Genomic DNA, 19,600 nt, shown 5'->3' with positions numbered 1-19,600 from the left:
AAACATTTATGGAAACGAGCAGAGGAAGCGCAGAGCAAATCTAATGGCTTGTGCTGTTGTTCATGTTGTCATCTGCCAGTTAAATTGATAATGAGATGAGATGCGACCCAAAATCTGATGTCCTTTCAGTTTCCTGGGGGACGACATACCATATTAAGGTAATGGCTCAAGAGTTTCATGATGTCTTATCAGTGTAAGCTTTGAATAAGACAATACCTTGGACTGTGGGCATAGGAAAGTAGACCAGCCTTGATGCTAACCTATTGAAAGCACAGGAGGACTGTGAGGGGTTTGGATCTGGCTCAAGAAAAAATGTATTGACTAAAACAATATACTTTGAAAGAAGATGTAGTAGTGCAATTACACTGCCGGGAAGATGCTGTGCACTGTGCCAAGGTAATTTGTAGAGATAGATAGTTTAACTTGGTGTGTGCGGATTATACTTAAGTTTGAAAAATGTTGGAAGAGAAATAACCTAAAATACAGAATGTTGACAGCCCAGAACCTATACAAGTGATCTGAGATCCTCCTACTGTAGACAGCTATGCATGAAGATGAACAAGAGTATTGTATTCACAAGTTTGATGAGGTATTGAGGACATTAAAGCAAATTGACTGTAAGCCATCGCAGAGTGTGTGCCTGTGTCTTGGCCTCTAATGCTGTGGTACAGCGCTCAGCAGCAGGCTGTTTGAGTGAGTCCTTATTTAACCGTTAAGACATTATTTTCGTAGAACAAGAAAAGATATGCATAAAAAGTTACAACCTCTTAACTCAGGGTATATATCAGTGACTAAAGCTTTAAACCCAGACTGTAATGAAATAATAAGAGTAATACACTATTTTGTAGAAGTCGACACTGGGAAGAGGCACTCTGTTTCATAGAGAAATGAAGAAGACGTTATACATGACATCTGACCATTCCCTGGAACACTTCTTTTATTCTGTGTTATTGCGCATTTATGTGGAACACTTAGTTTCTTCAACAGCTGAGCGAGACATTTAGTTAATGTTGGAGTTTTTGTGTATTTCGGGCAATAATGGCCGGTACAGTTAGTTTCTGAACGGATGTTTTAAGTCAACCAGCTCAATCCTTTCATCAACCTTCGATGATGAGGTCAGAGCTGTAATATGGACTCTACAGCTTTTAACAGGTAGACAGGTAGACAGACAGACAGACAGACAGACAGACAGACAGACAGACAGATGGGTAGGTCTGTTTGTCTGTCTAAGTAGGTGGACAGGTAGGTAGGTGGAAAGGTAGGTAGGTAGGTAGATAGGCAGATAGATTAGTAGGTGGACAGGTAGGTAGGTAGGTAGGTAGGTAGACATATAAGTAGGTGGAGAGGTAGGTAGGTAGGTAGATAGGCAGATAGATTAATAGGTAGGTAGGGAGGTAGGTAGACAGATTATTAGGTGAACAGGTAGGTAGGTAGGTAGGTAGGTAGGTAGGTAGGTAGGTAGGTAGGTAGACAGATTAGTAGGTGAACAGGTAGCAGTAGGTAGGTAGACAGATTAGTAGGTGAACAGGTAGGTAGGTAGGTAGGTAGGGTAGGTAGGTAGGTAGGTAGGTAGGTAGACAGATTAGTAGGTGGTTAGTTAGACAGGTAGGTAGGTAGGGAGGTAGGTAGGTAGGAGGTAGGTGGTAGGTAGGTAGGTAGGAGGTAGGTAGGTAGGGAGGGGGGTAGGTAGGTGACAGATTAGTAGGTGAAAGGTAGGAGGTGGGAGGTAGGTAGGTAGGTAGGTAGGTGGTAGGGAGGTAGGTTGACAGATTAGTAGGTGAACAGGTGAACAGGTAGGTAGGTAGGTAGGTAGGTAGGTAGGTAGGTAGGTAGGTAGGTAGGTAGACAGATTAGTAGGTGAACAGGTAGGTAGGTAGGTAGGTAGGTAGGTAGGTAGGTAGGTAGGTAGGTAGGTAGGTAGACAGATTAGTAGGTGAACAGGTAGGTAGGTAGGTAGGTAGGTAGGTAGGTAGGTAGGTAGGTAGGTGGGGTAGGTAGGTGAGGTAGGCAGACAGATTAGTAGGTAGGTAGGTAGGTAGGTAGGTAGGTAGGTAGGTAGGTAGGTAGGTAGGTAGGCAGGTAGGTAGGTGACAGATAGATTAGTAGGTGAACAGGTAGGTAGGGAGGTAGGGAGGTAGGTAGGAAGGGAGGGAGGTAGGAAGGTAGGTAGACAGATTAGTCAGTGGTTAGTTAGACAGGTTGGTAGGTTGGTTGGTAAGTAAATAGGTAATTGGATGGATGGATTGATAGATAGATAGATAAAAAGAAAAGTCTATCAAATGAGAAATTATACACAATTAACTAAGTAGACTACATGAATAAAAAAGCGTGTGGATCATGTGTAACACTTGCAGGCTCTCTGTGAATCAATCGCCTCCATTAAACACTGTGCAAACAAACACTGGGGTTTGTTACAAGTCTTTGAAACACGCCCATCCCCTTGTTGACAGATGGACGTGACTAATTCCTGGCAAGAGGGGGCGCTGTTACACTGACCGTGAAGGCTTCCTGCCCGAGTCTGGGTTCAAGACATTAGCGTGTGTGTCTATGTGTGTGTGTGAGAGAGAGAGAGAGTACCCAGTGAAAATCACCCGGAGACGGGCTCAGACCGTTTTTTTTTTACCGTACCAATGTGTGTGTCCCGTGAATACATCGCACCAACGCCGGCGGAATCATCTCACGGACACAACAGCGTGTCGAAAATGAGGGAATAATCGGGAGGGAGGCACACGGCGAGGCTCGTCTGCAGCTAACGTTTGGTTCAACTGCGAGTGGGAAGCACAGCTGCTGGCTACGAAAATGTCGGGGAAAATAGAGAGCAAGCAAGGTAAGCCCCTGCTCGGCCACACTTCAGCGGATAACGGTTCTCCCCAGACGGGGCACGGGCGGTTCGAATGTGTCCGTGCCACACTTGAACGTGGCTCCACATAAGGGACGTGTCCGGTGTGGATGGAGGTTTAATAGGGCCTTTTATAGTGCTTGTTCTTTTCTCGGCTGTCCAGTTATAATAACCGTGTCGGCTAGCTGCTAATAGCTGAGGCAAATGGCTTTTCTGTGCCGTCCCAGTCTCACGCTATCCGGTGGTGGCTGCTACACTGACCGGGAAACGGTTACTGTTGTTATAACTCCAGCAGAGACAGATGTCGTCTGGCTACGCTAGCCCCTGGAAATACCGTTAATGTGTGCTAACAGTCCATAGCTTACAAGGCACCGGCTTTTCAGCGTAAATACACCTCGGTTTGGTCATTGTGAAGCAACACTAACGTCCAAAGGGGACATGTTAAATGTCCACTCTGAAGCCACCACTTCAGGACGTTTGAATACAATGTAAATAATGTGTGTGGGGTTGTTTTCCTGTTGTGTAGTTGCCCGTTAGAAGATGGGTTTGTAACGGAAGCTAGCAGCGGCTAAGGGTTAGCTTCTCGGCAGCTAACGCTAGCTGCCGTGTTACCTCGCAGTGCACTGGAGTTGCATTGTGTTCACGCCCATGACTGTGGTGTGTGTGTATTTGTGTTGTGTTGATTTCAACGGTTGTGCACGTGGCACCCCCCTCCCGTTATGTCTACCGGCGCCGTTCATTGTTATGCATGCAGCTGTAAAGGCAGAATAAAGCAGGGCAGAGCTCGCTGGGTGTGAGGGGTGGTCTCCCCGGTGGAAAAGGTAACTTTATACCCGCCAGCTACACTCTCGCATCCCATCCCACCATCCCACCAGCTGTCTCCCACATATACACACACACACACACACACACACACACACACACACACACACACACACACACACACACACACACACACACACACTCAGTAACAGGCGGGGAGGGGGCTTCATCCGCCACTACCTCAGTCATTCTTCACGGGCGTAAAAGTTTCCGATTCCGATCGTGTCTTGCAGACAGATGACTACATATGGTCACAGCTAAATGAAAACTCCGAGCCAGTCTTGTGGATTCTCCTTCACTGCTAAGTTGATTACAGTGTATTTGAATAAGAGTCACTATTTATAAACCAAATCCATTAGATCGCCCCGACATCCTCTCATGTGGACCTGCTCCCTTCTGTTTACTGTTTCACTTGTTGGCCCTGTTGTGTCGTCTTTCGTCCAAATGAACCCATCGATCCCAAATACCGTGTCCCTGGAGGACACACCTGGCTGGCTGCCACTGAAACAGAGAGAAGGTGCAAGGCAAGGGGGGGTCATGCTGAAAAACTGCAGGCATCGCTTCAGTGTGGCCTTGTTCAAACTTTTACTCAGAGAGATGGAGAATGAGGGTACGGATTGGTCGACATGTATGGTGTTAAAAGGAGTCTGTTGTCTGAGTGTGTTTAGGGTGCGGAGACTCCACAGAAAAGGGACCAGTTTAAGATCTTGACAGGGAGAGATTCATTCACTGGTGCCATGAGGAGCAAGTTTAAAGGGAAAGGAGTTGGAAAAAGTGAAACAAAAGTAAAGTGTTGATTCCTGCGCACAGATGTAGTCATGGGTTAAGTTCCAAATAACACATTCCGAATGATACGATGTTCCCAGTGCATTCAGAAGCTGCTTTCAGACATGCACTGGAATCCAGATATCCTCTTGAAATTATCCAGAGGGGCTGTATGTGAGAGCGCAAATGTCTAAATCAATTGCTGCGGACATTCTCTGAAGTTTCTCCTGCTAGCCCTCTAGTTAAAATGGCAGATAATGTCAGAGTGAGAATACAGCAGTTTATTGTCTGGAGGATTTCACCCTGAGCAAGTGAGCATGTTAATGACGTCTCTAACATGCACTGGACGCAAAACTGACAAAACAAAAGAGCACAAATATCTCTTGATGAAAAAGAGGTGCCACACATTTAGAAGACGCACAAGAAGAATTGGAAAGTCAATCAAATTTGGGAGCTTTTGGTGATAAGGGCAGATGCTTGTGCTGTAAACAAAAACGTGTGGTTTCTCCAGCAGACTTCATACATAATGTCCTGCCTCCTACATACTCTACCCAGACTACACCCCTCATCTAAATAATCTGTAGGGTTTTCTGTTGTTATGAGTGCATCTCATATGGAGAATCTCTTGCTGCATTGTTCATATGGGAAAGGCAAAGTCTGGAGAAAGTTCGGACCCAATTGTCGGCACATTTTCTGGAGTTCATGTCTGAAAACAGCCATCGACGCCAAGCTCCAGCAGGAGAATTCCTGTTGAACTGCTGAATTCCAAGCTGCATCAACATACTGCCTAATTGCTATGGATACAGTGTCCTGCTGTCTCTGACCTGTCCTCTCTTAGGGGGTAAACACTGACGCAGCGTTACCTGCTTAGAGTTGACGTTGCACCCCTGCGTGTGGAGTTTAGGTAGGATGTCACCTCACAGGGCGAATCGAGTGGGTGGGTTCTTGTGTCTGCTGCAGCACTGAACCCCAATCTGTCTGTGTGTACGCCACCCGCATGACTTCATCACTCAAGCAGCTAAAACTGTAATGCGTTAAATGATTCAATGTCTGTGCTGATGTTGCCCAAAAGCGAATGGCAGCAGCCAAATTTGCATCTCAATGCTCTCCCCAGAGAAAAGAAACAGGATGGAGAGGACTGAAATGAGTGTGTGTTTTTATTTGTCAGTTCACATCCGCACACTTTTGTATGGTGTTTGACATGTTAGAATGGATTTAGATAAGGTGGCTGTCAAATTATTTATACTGTAAAATGAAATAAGGATACAGTAGGAACTTGAAAAAGTAGGAACTTCAAGAGCTTTTAACTAGTCCTGTCTTTATTTGCACTTAATATTTGTTAATAACATGGTTAGGTCCAAGCCAGCTCATATTGATAGCTACTATGATTGGAGGTCTCTTTCTTTGTGGGTGAAACTTCTATCTTCTATCACTTGTATTCGTGCAAAACCAGCTGATAGTGAGTGATAAAAAGGAACGTTCGGCTGTGCTTGTGTTGTATGTGAAACAGAAGTGACCTAATTAGCAGTGACACGTTTGAAGGCAACCCCCTTTAAACCGTCTTTTTTCATTTGTGACATGGTCAGATTTTGAGAAAAGGGACACAGACTTTGAGTAAAGCAAACGCCCTCAGTTTCACTTTGCAGAATAAACCCTGCATCAACTTGTCAGGAGGACATTCCTGAAGAAAGATGCATTAGAGATGCACCAGAGTTTTGCTGAGACAAAAAGTATCATACTATTTACAACATCTTCATTGACACAAATCATTACAAAAGTGAATGGCTTTTATAATACCAATGGCAAAAATAACTGCTCCTTTATTACCAGAATATATGGACTGTGTTCACTTTGCAAACTGAGGTTTGTTTTATTCTGAGGATAAGTAGAAGCATTAAATCCTAACTATCAGACGCCCTTTTTCCACACTGTTAAAAAAGGTTCTATGCTGGGATATTTTTGAAACCATGTGTTATATGCAAGGATGTTGCACACTCATTTGCCACTTAGTTGGAGGAAATAAGAAAAATAAATGATCGTGAAAGTGCAGTTTTTTTTATCTCTGTCTGATAAACGTAACTGTCTGAGTCACGTATAAACACACAACTCCCTGACCAAAATAAAAGAGCCTTAACTGAGGCTTTATATCTGTATTATCACAGTTACACAATTATTATTTTTCCCACAGGGACCCTGGTTGTGACACACCAATTTTGGCACGTCATTGTATGTAACAAAGTTGTGGGAGTAGCAGTGTTTTATAATGTGCCAGTAGACTTGTCTCTTACTGGACAGTGAATGGGAGTCACATCTTTATTTAACTTCCAAATCAAGTGACAATCTGTGTATGACGAATTCCTTGAGTTAACACTGAAGCGTAAGTCAAGTTCACAGCTTTGTGTTTGCTATGTGGCTGCTGCATCGTTTCAGCCTGAAATATCTCCTTGTATGATGTACAGAAATAGCAAGCCCCACATGCCTTAGTCACCAAAACTCTGAGCAAGAGCTGAAGAAGTCAGATTACAAAAGGGTTCCCCGGACGATTAGGCATGTGCACATTGCTGATGAGGGATCCCACTGCCACAGGGTCTTGGTTTGACATGCTGCAATTTTGAGGTTTGGTGGCAGCAAGTATTTCACCCTCCCTCTCCCACAGAATGAGAGGCTTGCTGTTCCCATATCGGTTTAGCTGTGTTGTAATTAGTTTTTTTGTGTGTGCTCTGTATGGGAAAGCAAAAAAGAGGCAGGGAATAGAGCTTAGGGAGTGAAAAGAAAGAGGGTGGAGAAAGGTAGCACAGTGATGGGAATCAAGTCTCTGCGCAGGGCCAGTATTGGGGAGAGAGATGGATGGATTACACGTTGGGTAATCGCTGGAGTAAGGCTATTGATGAGGAATGGAAGGCTGCCTGTGGCATCAACAACATGAATATTTTCAAGGCCGTGCTGCTTTTAACATCTTCAACGGGGATTGTTTTCGAAGATCTCATATGTAATTCAATCTGACTTCCATTTGCGGGTCATATTCATCTCTCTACATCCATCTGTGCTCTTGAGACTGTTTTCTCGGAGGGGATCGTCTTATAAGATGATGCTTCACTTGACTTCACTGCTGTGTGTTGGCCTACATGCCAGAGAGCAGGTCATTTACTCCTGCAGGTGGCCCGCTCTGCTCCTTGTGTCTCTTCAATGCATCCCCACTCCAGATAAATGTGGGTTGAACCCTCTCCAGGACCACTGATGACAGCTTTGACGGCTTCACCGTTCTTTCCAGGATTACATGATTCTAGCTGTATTTAAACATTTGCAAGAGAAGTGGGGTTTTTTTGGGTTACTTTTTAAAATTTTAGTACCTCTTGCCTGCTCTTGGTGCTATTTGTGGATCTTTCCTCTAAAGTGCAGCGTAACGTGGCTGAGTCAAGTGAGGATGATCATGAGGAGCGGTTAGTTTTTGTGACTAACTCTCAGCAGTGCTATCCAGTGGTAGCTGTGAAAATGCCCGCCTGACGAACAAGTTTTCATTATAGAAAAGGTCTCAAGTATCAGTATCAACCCGGACTAGAAGCTGTGTGGATTTAGGCCTCTTGGATGGGCAATATAAGCTGGAGGAGCCAGGCCTCCTCAGAGGACACTGACTCCTCTCTACAGGGGGATCTAGATGAGGACACAGGTAAAAACACACGCATTCATAGTAAAGTACTTCTCCTATTGAATGCATGCTCAATAATATCAATGCTAGCTGTTGTTGGAAAGCTTTGCTGCCTTTTATTAATGCTGACATCAGTCCCTTGCTATTAAGTAAACAGAGTCTGGGCACTTAAGAAACCAATTTATTTAAATGGCAAATTTTCAGCCAAACAGTCAAATCTTCTGTATTTTATTTTTGTACTTAAATGATAATAATAACAGTGAAGACAGTGGATATAGTGTTTTGATATTCTATATATTCTCCACAATTCAAACAGCATTTTACCGTGCGCACACTATACATTTATTCAATGATTTTTTTGTTAAATAGATGCATTGTTTTTTGGGGGATGTGTACTTCTTTGTTTTAATGCTGCTGTTTCCACTTTGGGAGCTTTAATGTAAAATTGACTCTCTGGCAGAATGAAATGCAGGGGACATTCCTCGCTGTGCTTTTTGTGTCGTGTGGCTTTACGGAAGGTGCTCATTTGCTCTGCTGAAGTCTTGGGCGGACCCAGCCCGGAGCAGGCTGCCCTGCAGGGCCGCAGCCTTCCATCACAGGCTGCCTGTCTGCCTCATCACCTCCAAAATTTGTAGACAGAAGCCAAAGCTCCTCTAATCTTACCTGCTAGTGTGCCTATATGCTGCTGTCTAAATCCAAAAATGGTTTTGGTTACACAGTGCATCTTGGCATGTTAAATCCAGGCGTCCTGCCTTGCTTCACAAGGGTAGCTGAGCCACAGTTTTGAGGTTAATAATATTTGATTTATTAATGTTTGTTGTTTGAGCTTGTGCTTTGCCTGTTAAGCTGTGTTCACATCCACCCTGATGAGCCAGTAGCACATATAGCCTCCATAATTAAGGTAGTGAGTCCATCATTGTGTAATTACACACAGCCAAGTGCCATAATACTTTTGTTTTGAAAACACACACTCTGCGGTGGGCTCCGTCTAATAAATCTGTGCATTTCAGCCCAAGTACGTGTCAGAGTGTTGTCTGTGTACCCGGTCCTGCCCAGTGTCAGTAGCTGTGATGGTCCTCATTAGATACCATTGGAGTGACTAATGTGTTTCCAACAGGCAGACAGGTGGGTAGGAGGTCTCAGCTCAGCTTCAGACGTGTTGGCCATGCTGCACTGCAGTGATCCACCAATGTGTTGTACCACTGTAAAAAGCCTTGCAGTACATTAGGCTTGACTGCAGTGATGCTCCACTCTTGGTATTACCAACGGCATGATTCCAGTTTCAACGTTCATATAAGTGGAATCAGTCTCAATTCAGATTCACAGTGTCGTCTAATCTTAATATTTACTCCTTAGATGTCAAGGTTGAAGCATCACATTACCAAACCCAAAGTCTTCATCCATTGTGATACAGTACATACTTAAAATCTGAAGTCTAAGTTGATGATTACTGTAACTTAAGCCCCTTTAACTCTTAACACCCACTAAGATCAGGCATTTGTCTGCAATGGGAATGAATCAAACAGCATTCACTCCCGTGTCAAATGACTCGGCAGTAGACAAGGATTTAAACAGCTCCGGCTCGGATTTGCAGCGATGGAAACGAGACATCCGGGCGAATGTGTGAATTTGGCAAGACAGCGAGATGCGATAGCAGTTTTTGGTGCTTTCGTGTCGTCGATCATGATGCACTGGAGGAAAAAACAGAAAGGCAAACTCTTTGCCAGTAGGGCAATCGGAAAGGAGTAGGAAATGAGTCAATCGCCCTTTTTTAAGTGGGTTTAGTCACTTTAAATTACCTGCGTATAGCCGATTCTGGAGGTATTAGTGGTTCAAAGTCCTTTTTTCTTTTTATGCTGCAAATTAATTAGATTAATTGAATGAGTCTGGTATGATATGGGTAAATTAGTCTTTGATTAGATGTTATAGAGCTGACAGTAGCAGGAAGTAGAACCCCTATTGAAAACTCTACATGTATCCTGTAACGTTTTCTTTCACTTCCTCTTTAGCAGTGTGCTTTTGAATACAGTCATATTTCCCCTGAGATTTGTGTTTTCATGTCAGTTTGAAATTTAGATACAGTGTTTGGCAGTTTAATTTGACAAAAATGCAGTATAGTAATTAAGTTTTTTTTTTTAATGCACTTGTGACCTGAGTGCTTACATGACATATACCATAATGACCCCATCACGGAGAATGATAATAAATAAATATTTTGTCAATACAATTTTCTAAGCAACCAAAGTACAGTGAGGAGCAGGGTGACAGTCAAAAATGGTGAGTGGCCTCAATGACCGAAAAGCTTTTTTATGTCACATGTCTGTGTGTGTGTGCTCTTGTATTGAGGGTGTCAAATCATTAAAACCTGTGGGTGGCATGGCTGGGTCAGGGAGCTGGCCGACAATGAAGGGGATGTCCCACAGTTGCTGCCAGTTTCCGATTCCAGTCTAAATCAGGAATGAAAAGAGAAGTTGACATTGCTTGCAAACAAGTCATGGTTGTTGTGAAGGCAGACGTGGGTGGGTGTGACTGTGTGTATCTGTGGGTTCCTGTTTGGGTCAATGCATGATTCTAAATCTTTTCGTTTTATATTGTGTTAACATACCAACCAGTATTTGACATACTTTCATGTAGACAATGTTTATCCTGTCACTTTGACTGTGGCTAAGCCCATGGCCCTGTAGGCAGAATGTGGACTTTCTGTTTGAGTGCGTCAGCCTTCACTGACCCACTTATTCTTGGATGTTCCTCCCCTCACAACCTGAATGATAGAATGTTACACTGCAACACTACAACTCTGAAATAGTTCAACATAGATCAAGTTGGCTCCTGCCAACAGCTAACTTTGGTTTGAAGAGGTCAAACAGAAAACATCCTTAATTCAACACAGATACTGACTCTTTGTTCTTCATATAGCTCTTATTCATGTTGAACTTTAATGAGACCTGAGCAAGCACATGCTCAGACTGTTTACATTGAAGATTGAAATGCATATTTTGAACAATACCACAAATGTTTCCTTTTTCTTTGTGTTAATGAAGACAGGTGCCTCAGTTCTTTGAAAGGTTCTCCAGAAGCATCTTTTGTTTCTCCACTCAGTGCTGCAGCTGCAGCAAAAGGACATTTACATTTATATACTCAGACTCCTGCAGTAGTGGAGGATGTATCCCCCCTTACAGTCATTTCATAAATGAATCTGAATACATTGAGTGGATTTTTTTTATAGTACCAGATGTTTATCAAAGAGCCCACCAAAATGACTTTGTAAATCATTTTGAGTATACATGTACATAGATTTTGGAGTTCTTTATGATAGACGTTTGCAGCTATGACACATGTGCTTGGTTTTGTTTAGTAAGTGTGCTGCAGTGTGTCTCCATGCAGAGAAAAGCCAAAGGATTAAACATCAGTCGATCAATTTTCACATTAAGACTAGTGATTGAAACATGGTTTACTTGTGTGCATTAAAATTAAAATAACAAAACAAAAAAGAAAGGAAAAAGTTATTTTATTGTGTGACAGATTATTCATCACTGACAGATTTTCAACAACCTCGACCTAATTATAAGTGACGAGTTTTGTTCTTTGTGAGGGACACATCCAAGCCTATTTTGTAAGAAGCTGTGGAACAATCTTAATGCAAAGAGTTTGTTTTGCCACAATCAGTCAGAACCGCAAAAGTGGATGTATTATGGTGCATGTGTCCGTCAGTCCTGTCCAAAGCTGTGTGTTTGCACAAAGTGTCAAGAGGTTGACAAGCAGCCAGATGTACAGACAAGATCAGCTTTGTACAGCACTCTAACACGGGGAGAGTGGTACCACTCCCCGCTGCTTGAGGCCATTTACTCACAACAAGAGCGCTGCTGCTTATGCTTCTTCTTCTCTCTGTATCTGTCTCTGTCTTATACTCAGCCAATGAAATGATTGGTTCTCTTGTGGCCGTTTGTGTGAGGGATCAGTCTCCTATCTCAAGTGCTTTATAGTGCCTTTTTTGACTCGTGCTCTCATGCCAAACAGCTGCTCTTCAATGAGAGCCAAGTGCTGCGGGGGTGACGTCTTATTGTAGGCCAACCCAGAAGTTAGCAGCACCCCGTTTCCCTCGACTAAGAGCCAATGGGATTTTTCCACTGGCTTTTGTATTATTGCTGCACCTCGACAAACAAGTTATGACACTCGTGTGTTTGATTAAGCATTTACCAGCAGTAAAAAGCTAATGTTTCGCTATAAACGGAACTACACCACTGTTGAATGTTGAATTTGATTTATCTTTTTCACGCCAAACTGCTTTGTGGTATTGTTGTGTGGTGTTTCTAGCGCCAGAAGTTGAACAGAGCTCCATTTTTATGCAGGGACAGAGGCATCATTCAATCAAATCACGTTTAAATAAACACTCGAGTGCAGGTGCTAGCAACTGGCTAACCTGGTGTGTCTTCATCTAGTCGTGGATTTTATTTCCTGTGTACTTGTCTTTGACACGTCATTGTTAGCTAGCATGGCATGTTATCATGAAAGCAGGCTGTGTTGTGTGTCCTACGCTTGAAACCGTAATTGTTGTCATTGGCTGTGGATCAGGAAGTAGCGCTATATAAATACAGACCATTTACATCTTGTGTTCAATCTCTATTTTTGTGTTTAATATTTATTTCTGTGCCATTGGAGGACTAGCAAAGTAAGAATTTCATTATACGGTGTGAGGCCTGTTTTTACTGTGCCTATGACAATAAAGAATCTTGAACCAGCACCAAGCATCGGGCACACCCACCGTCAAGCATTTATGCAACACATGTGTGAGTGCAACATTACCTCTTCTGCAAAAGTGTTTTCTCTTACAAAGCAATAGTGTCATTTGGTTTTGTCCACAACAACTTTTTTTGTCTCATTTAACTGTCTTTTTAAGACACAAGCTTTAAAAAAATATGATTACCTAGGTATCTATTATTCCATAACCTAGATAGATTAAAAAAAATCCATCGACTGGATGAGTGAACTGGAAAAATGTTAACTGATTTCCAGTTTTAAGTCTCATTCCTGCAGCACTCTCCTATGAATTCATCTTCGTAGATCACAGGGTTCTTAGCTGTCGCATTGTCTCTGTTCTGTTACTGCTTGATGCTCGAGATACTGACATGCTGGGTATTTATAGCACTTTGTGGTTCTTTAGTCTGTTGGCTTCACCCAAGGTGAACCTGCTCCGTGCCTGTCGGCCTTCTCTCTCTCTGCTGATACATTCGGTGTAGAAAGCGAGCTTTAAATGGAATGCTAAAAAATGCAGTAAACCACTGTAGCCAGAAGGTCACTTGAAGGATCAGACAGCTTTGAGCGTGTTTGTATTGGGTGGTTGTGTAGCACAGTGAGCATCTGTCTTGTGAGTTTCTCGTGTGTGTGTGTGTGTGTGTGTGTGTGTGTGTGTGTGTGTGTGTGTGTGTGTGTGTGTGTGTGTGTGTGTTTGTGTGTGTGCATTCGTGTTTGTGTTTCCAAAAAACATAAGGCTGGTCTTGTTTAGGTAAGAAAAGTTGTTAAACAGGGGAGCTGTAGAAGCACATGGGTCGAGTCCAGGCTGTTGTGGACTGCGAAGTTTGTTCAGTAAAGAGGGAGCGGCTCTCAATGACGGAGACGAGCGACAGGAAATCGTGCCAGTGGCTTTGGCGTCGGGAGGGAAGGAACAGGAGGGGTACCCAGGATGGTGTGTCCATGTGTGTGTTGTGTGATTTCCCACTTTCAGCGCTACATGTGCTTGCACTGCCCTCAAGTAAAACACTGTAAATACACTGTCAGTGACCTCATTCAGTCCTCATGTCACATTCGTGGAATCATGAGCTATCACTGCTTTGGGTTCCTAGTTTCGCCAAAAGTCAATATCACAGCTACAACCAAGGATTATTTTCATTATTGATTAATGTGATGATTATTTTCTCAATAAATTAATTGTCTGCTCTTCAAAACTTGGGAGAATATGTAAAATATGTCAAGGTGATATTATCAAATTATCAATTAGTATTGTCTAAATTTAATCCAAAACCTAAGAAAATGCATTTTATTATAAGGTAATGTAGAGAAAAGAAACAAATCGTTACAAATGTTAATATGGAATTAATTGAATAATTAGTAATAGGTTATCAAAACAGAATATTTTCCTGTTGATCGATTAATTGCCTAATTGTTTCAGTTTATGTAAGTTCATTTAAGTTCAATTTAATTACAGTAACTGACAAAGGATGGTGAAAAAATGTTAGCTCAATTATCTCGTAACCCCTGTATTCTGATAACAATAAGGAAGTGATTAATTATGGGAAATCTCATAGTAAGTCAACATAAAAAATGTATCTTAGAGAAACATACACTGGACTTAATGTAGTACTGATCTGCTCTTGCTTTAATAAAGTCTGCATTTTATTGTCACTCCTAGACACAAATATAATTTCTTTAGGATAATTAATTTAGAAGCAGAAATATAGTAGATTTGAGCATGTAGAAGCTGTGTTTACTATTTGATTATATCAAGTGAAAGTGTTTCTTATTTTCCTCCAGCGAAACACAGAGGCTTTCAAGTTCATGGTCTTTTAATTTTTCTGAAGGCTATGAGATTTTATAGCTTTTAACTATTGTGATGCAAATTCACCTCTGAACTCTTCCTACTTACCATTGTGTACTCAACCATTTTGTCACTGTGTTTTTTTATTTTACAAGTGGGGCATCAAAACCTTCCCGCCCGTGTGTTGTCGATGCTGTTGAGAATGGGGCATCCCCTCTGCAATCCTTTGCTCGTGGTTGAATAGTTTTTTTGTGTACTCATTTGTTTCTGTCTGGGGATGTGGATGCTTGTGCATTGTGTGTTTGTGTGTGTGTGTCTGTTGTGCGTAGGACAATTGAGTGACCTAGACCTCAGGGCTCCCTCTGTAGCTTTCAATACAACCTCAATGATCTGCCGTGCCAAGTGCTCCCATGAACTACTTCCATTAGCTCTTCCTGTGCCTACCATGAGTCCTCGACCCATATTGAATCCATCCAACCAGAATTACAACTACTGGCAAGCAAAGGGGATTATTTGAATATTCATAATAACTTAAAGGTCAGTCACAGCCCACAGCCAATGCAGAGCGGTATAAATCAGTACTGTTTGTGGTCTTTGCAATGCTAAAGCATCCACACGCAGGACAACTATTAAATTGCTGAGGATTTAGTTGCAGTTACAGAAAAGGGAGGATTGAATGGGTAGAAATAAAAAAATAGCTTAGGGGTGGGGGCTAATAATATGGCAGCAGAACCACCAGGAGTCCCAACAGTTTATTTGTACAAAACTGTTTCCCCGAAATGCAAACACTGTGGTGTTCACCATCATCACACAATAACTAGAAAAGAGAAAATCTGTGGGCTAATTACCAACAATGTTGCGAATAAGAACAACACAGCAGTTTGAGCCACAGCAGTAGTGGCAAGGTACAGAGGCAGAGAGAAATTCAGATTGTTGAAAAGATGGTGTTAACGCTGCGCACACAGAGAGCCTTGGAAGAAGGAGTTTTGTTGGCTTCATAGTTAAACAGAGGAGGCATTGAGGCTACAGACTTGTAAATGTTTATGCCACCACACAATACACAGGCCTAATGGTCCCACCCTCTTCCAAAACACTGTTCTCTGGGCTGCTCACCCATATTTCATATAATATAAGGTCCTGAGTCACAGTCATACAATAGTGAACTAAAAAAATATCACTTTATTGATGCTTGTGGAGGAACTTGCCATATAAATACAGATTTTATTCTAGAAAAGTGTCAATTTAGTTTCATGTCATGTCTCCATAGAGCATTAAGTACAACAATTTATGTTAAACATATACTACGATCCTGAAAGACAAACCTTCTCTTTGTGAGCTTTGAATATAACCACAGCCTCCGAGGTCCACTGTGCCATTTAAAAAAAAAAAGTCTCTGCCAAGATTTACTATTTATTTCTGTCGCCCATGCATCAGGAGTTACCCAGTATAATATTTGACAGTGAAACACACCCCTTACTTTCCAAATAGCATATAATAAAAGCAATAACTATAGACACAGCTCACCAGTTGTTTAGTAATTATTTAAATAGTTATTTGGAATCAAACATTTCCCAGATGTTACTAATATTAACATATTGTAATGTCTCATAAATAAAAAAAGGAATAAATCCTTGAGTCTGTGCCAGTCAGTCTTCTGTTCATATTATAATTTTAATAGCGTCATAAAAGAGATAACATCAGTCCTCCAGTTAGAAGAGTTAAACTATGAGTGATACCACTGTTATGACAGTGTGACTTTCAGAGTCAACAACAAGTACATTCGATCTTCACACACACCCATCACCCCCACTTTTTGCACATGATCCACATCTCATCTGCATGTTGTGTAATTATTGACCTGTGAATAGTCGGGTTTAACCTCAGTAGCCTTAAACCAACCCATAGTTGTTTTAAGCTTTGATTACAGCTATAAGACATTCCATTTGTTTTCCTTTACTGTTGTGTATCAAACCCAGTTTTTTTTACTGTCATGGTGCTGCAGCAGTATGACCTTGTGACTTTATGCGTGAAAAGTACTGTTGTCTAATTATGCTTCAGGCTACTGATTTATTGCAGTAAACGACAGAAGACGCATATTATAGATCTTACTGCGACAGACCGATGCATGTTTCCCAAAGTGCCCTAAAAAATATGTTTGACCTCAGATCATTGCATACATACATGGCAATTGCCATCTACACTATAGTTTAGTGTCGCACAGCAGAAATGCAGGTCTGTGTAGTTGGTTTCATAGATGGATGCATGACTTATAAGTTTGTTTTAGTGTAAATTAATAATGGATTCTTCACACTAACTAAACTGTTGATGTGATCAAAATATTTGGATGTGATATCATCTTGTTGGACTTCGTAATAAGAATACACCATACAAATAAACAGACTCAGGAATGCAATTTGTGCTAACAAGAGACTATACAGTTTTTCCCCCCGTGCCTCTATATGCTGCTTGTTGCTTGTTATGGCTTATTGTAATATATTTTCATTGCCAATGAAGTCGAGCTATAGTTCCTTTTTAGATGTGTCATGGGGTGTTAAGTGAGGGTATTTAATTTTAGGTTACATTTGCATTTTAAATGTTATTCTCTCATTTTCTGAACTTTCTTAGCCGTCTAAAGTGGTTAGTGTGGTGTGTTCCACAGAGCAGGAGTTCCCCGAAAAGACGCCTACTGTGTCACATCTTTGGTCAAATGTGAGAGCAGATTGCACGCAACCTCTCAAGGAAAGGATTTTTGGCATCTCACTGACTCTCGTTGACTTTCACATCTTCATGTCACACAAAGGGCTCAACACAGATTACCAAACAGCATCTCTCTAAGCAGTTATAGATCTGGTTGTGTGGCCACGCTCTGTTAGCCATGGTTGACCAAGCTGTCTGTTCCCATGCAACCTAGCATGCAGAGCACCTTCTTCACCACTTTGATATTTGTCCCTGATCATTTACCCATGGTTTGTGGGGCTGGTTGGCTGGTCAGTGACATAAACTGACTGGCATGTTTGTGGAAGCTGTAGATAACCTAAGATATTGGAGTAAGTGGTTGTTATGAAGTAGAGGTCAAGAAAAGACAGAACCTCACATGCATTTTCTTTCAGACAAGAATTGAAATCAAGATAAAATATGTGATTTTAGTGAAGTAACTAATGTATTAAAACATACTTCAAAATGTATGAATCTTTAATCTTGAAAAGGTATTGCATGTTATAAATAAGCCAGAAGAAAAAATGTCGCTTAAGTGAAGTATTCATTTAATGTCAATTAAACTTGGAAGTTGGTTGGTTGTCTCAGTATGTTGGCCCTGCATTAGGATAGTGACCTATGCAGGGTGTACACCGCCTCTTACCCAATGTCAGCTGGGATTGGCTCTAGCCCCTCCTGTGCAACCCTTAAAGGATAAATGATGTAGATAATGATGGATGGATTGACTTTAAAGTAGCTCATCATTCTTTCCATTAGAAATTGGTAATAGCTGATTGTAATCCCTGATGTAATTGCTCAGATGCCATGTCACAATTATTCATCGGTTATGTTAATTGTAAGACTTGAGAAGTAATTTAGAAGTGAGTTGCTGAAGACAACCAGTATTTGGAGGTGCCATCTCTTGCATTTATAATTTAATTGTCCACATGAAAACATGTCCTAAGTGTCTCATTTACTCATTTGTTAAATGAAATACAATAGACTGTAAGTGGCTTGAGCACTTAGCATCTACTGTATCTCATTTACTCACTCAGTAAGTGAACTGGATGCTTCCAGCGTCCCCGTGGCTCAGTGTTGAACAACCTAGTCAAACAGAACAGCTGGAAAACTGTAAAAACCCTTCACCGGACCTCTTCCTCCATAGCCCCCCCATTCAACCATTAACCAGGGACACGTTCCTCACCAGGGCTTCCTCCCTGCCCTTCCCATTCTTGGTCTGTAGCTACACAACACACCGCCTGCTGTATCCTGCAGTGGTGCCTGTTGATAAGTGAGAGCATAAAGATAATTCTTATTGAAAATTGAACAGAGCCAACAGGAAGCCAACCACTACAATCGAGAGAATAAATAATTCACTAAGCACTTAACTATTTCCTGTTGAATTTTTCTCTCTTTCCTCTTCATTTTTCTCCTCACTGTTCATCTCGCGTGCCTCCAGCTTGCATTCCACTCTGTTGCACCACAGCAGGACTTGCCTGTGGAGAAACGATACTTGGCTCTGTGTCTTCGCGGTTTTTGTTTTACAGTGTAGCGCACAGTAATTCACTCACTATGTTGTCGTTTTTATGAACTAATAAGTCCTCATTCCAGACAGAATCACTAGTAAACAATGAACTGTCTATTTAAATGTATACCATAGCAGGGTGAAGCTTCTGTCATTTTCATATGTACCAAGAATGAATGCAGCTGACTTTTCAAAGTACAGAAAATAGTATGTTACACCAATTTTAGCTGATGCTTTAAGGTGAGGTGACATACATTTAATCCAATTATGGCCCAAGCTTGTATCAAGCATGGTTAGGAAAATTCAATCTTGGGTCATAATTCTGTAAATATATAAATATGACACATTATCCTATACATCCGATCTGAGCTAATAGTATTAAAATACATTGTGTTATTATTGTAGTCTTCTAAATATTACCTCCACTAAGGAGGTTAGGTTTTCATTGGCGCTGTCATACATGTAGAGGGCACCGACCAAGATGTCAAGAAAGTTTGTGGTGATAAGAGCTGACACCAGTGTCTGTGATCTCCGCAGCCGAGTAAATACATCACTTCCTGTCTCTGCCTGCTGCAACCGGCTTGCTCAACTCTCGCATGTAAATGCGGAGAACTTGATGCTGCTGCGAAGGCGTCTGTGCAAAAAGACTTCTGCTGTGTTGTGCATGTGTGAAAGGCAAACTGAGGTTAAACCCCATAGCCAATTCTAGGGATTTTACCCACAGGTCATGTCTGAAAACGCCTTTAGTTTTCCGGGTAGTTTGTAGAGAGTAAGAAC

At 41.8% G+C, this 19,600-nt stretch overlaps 1 protein-coding gene across 16 annotated transcripts in view; it reads left to right on the top strand.

Annotated features, from left to right (window-relative positions):
- The first annotated feature begins 2,488 nt into the window (after positions 1-2,488).
- The window catches only part of rapgef1b (Rap guanine nucleotide exchange factor (GEF) 1b), a 42,234-nt gene continuing 25,122 nt past the window's right edge, over positions 2,489-19,600 (top strand). For 13 of the 16 annotated variants that reach the window (XM_035184074.2, XM_035184066.2, XM_047344368.1 and 10 more), the window contains exon 1: positions 2,490-2,827. In XM_035184074.2, coding sequence (XP_035039965.1) covers positions 2,800-2,827 — 28 coding nt within the window. In that variant the 5' untranslated portion in view covers positions 2,490-2,799. Of the gene's footprint in view, positions 2,828-19,600 lie in introns of all 16 variants that reach the window. The other 3 variants (XM_035184061.2, XM_035184062.2, XM_035184073.2) reach the window with 2 other exon arrangements.

This window comes from Hippoglossus stenolepis, chromosome 18 (genome assembly GCF_022539355.2).
Source record: "Hippoglossus stenolepis isolate QCI-W04-F060 chromosome 18, HSTE1.2, whole genome shotgun sequence".
NCBI classification, from domain to species: Eukaryota; Metazoa; Chordata; class Actinopteri; order Pleuronectiformes; family Pleuronectidae; genus Hippoglossus; species Hippoglossus stenolepis.
The sequence above is the reverse complement of the archived record's forward strand: the minus strand, read 5'-3'. Positions and strand labels throughout refer to the sequence as shown.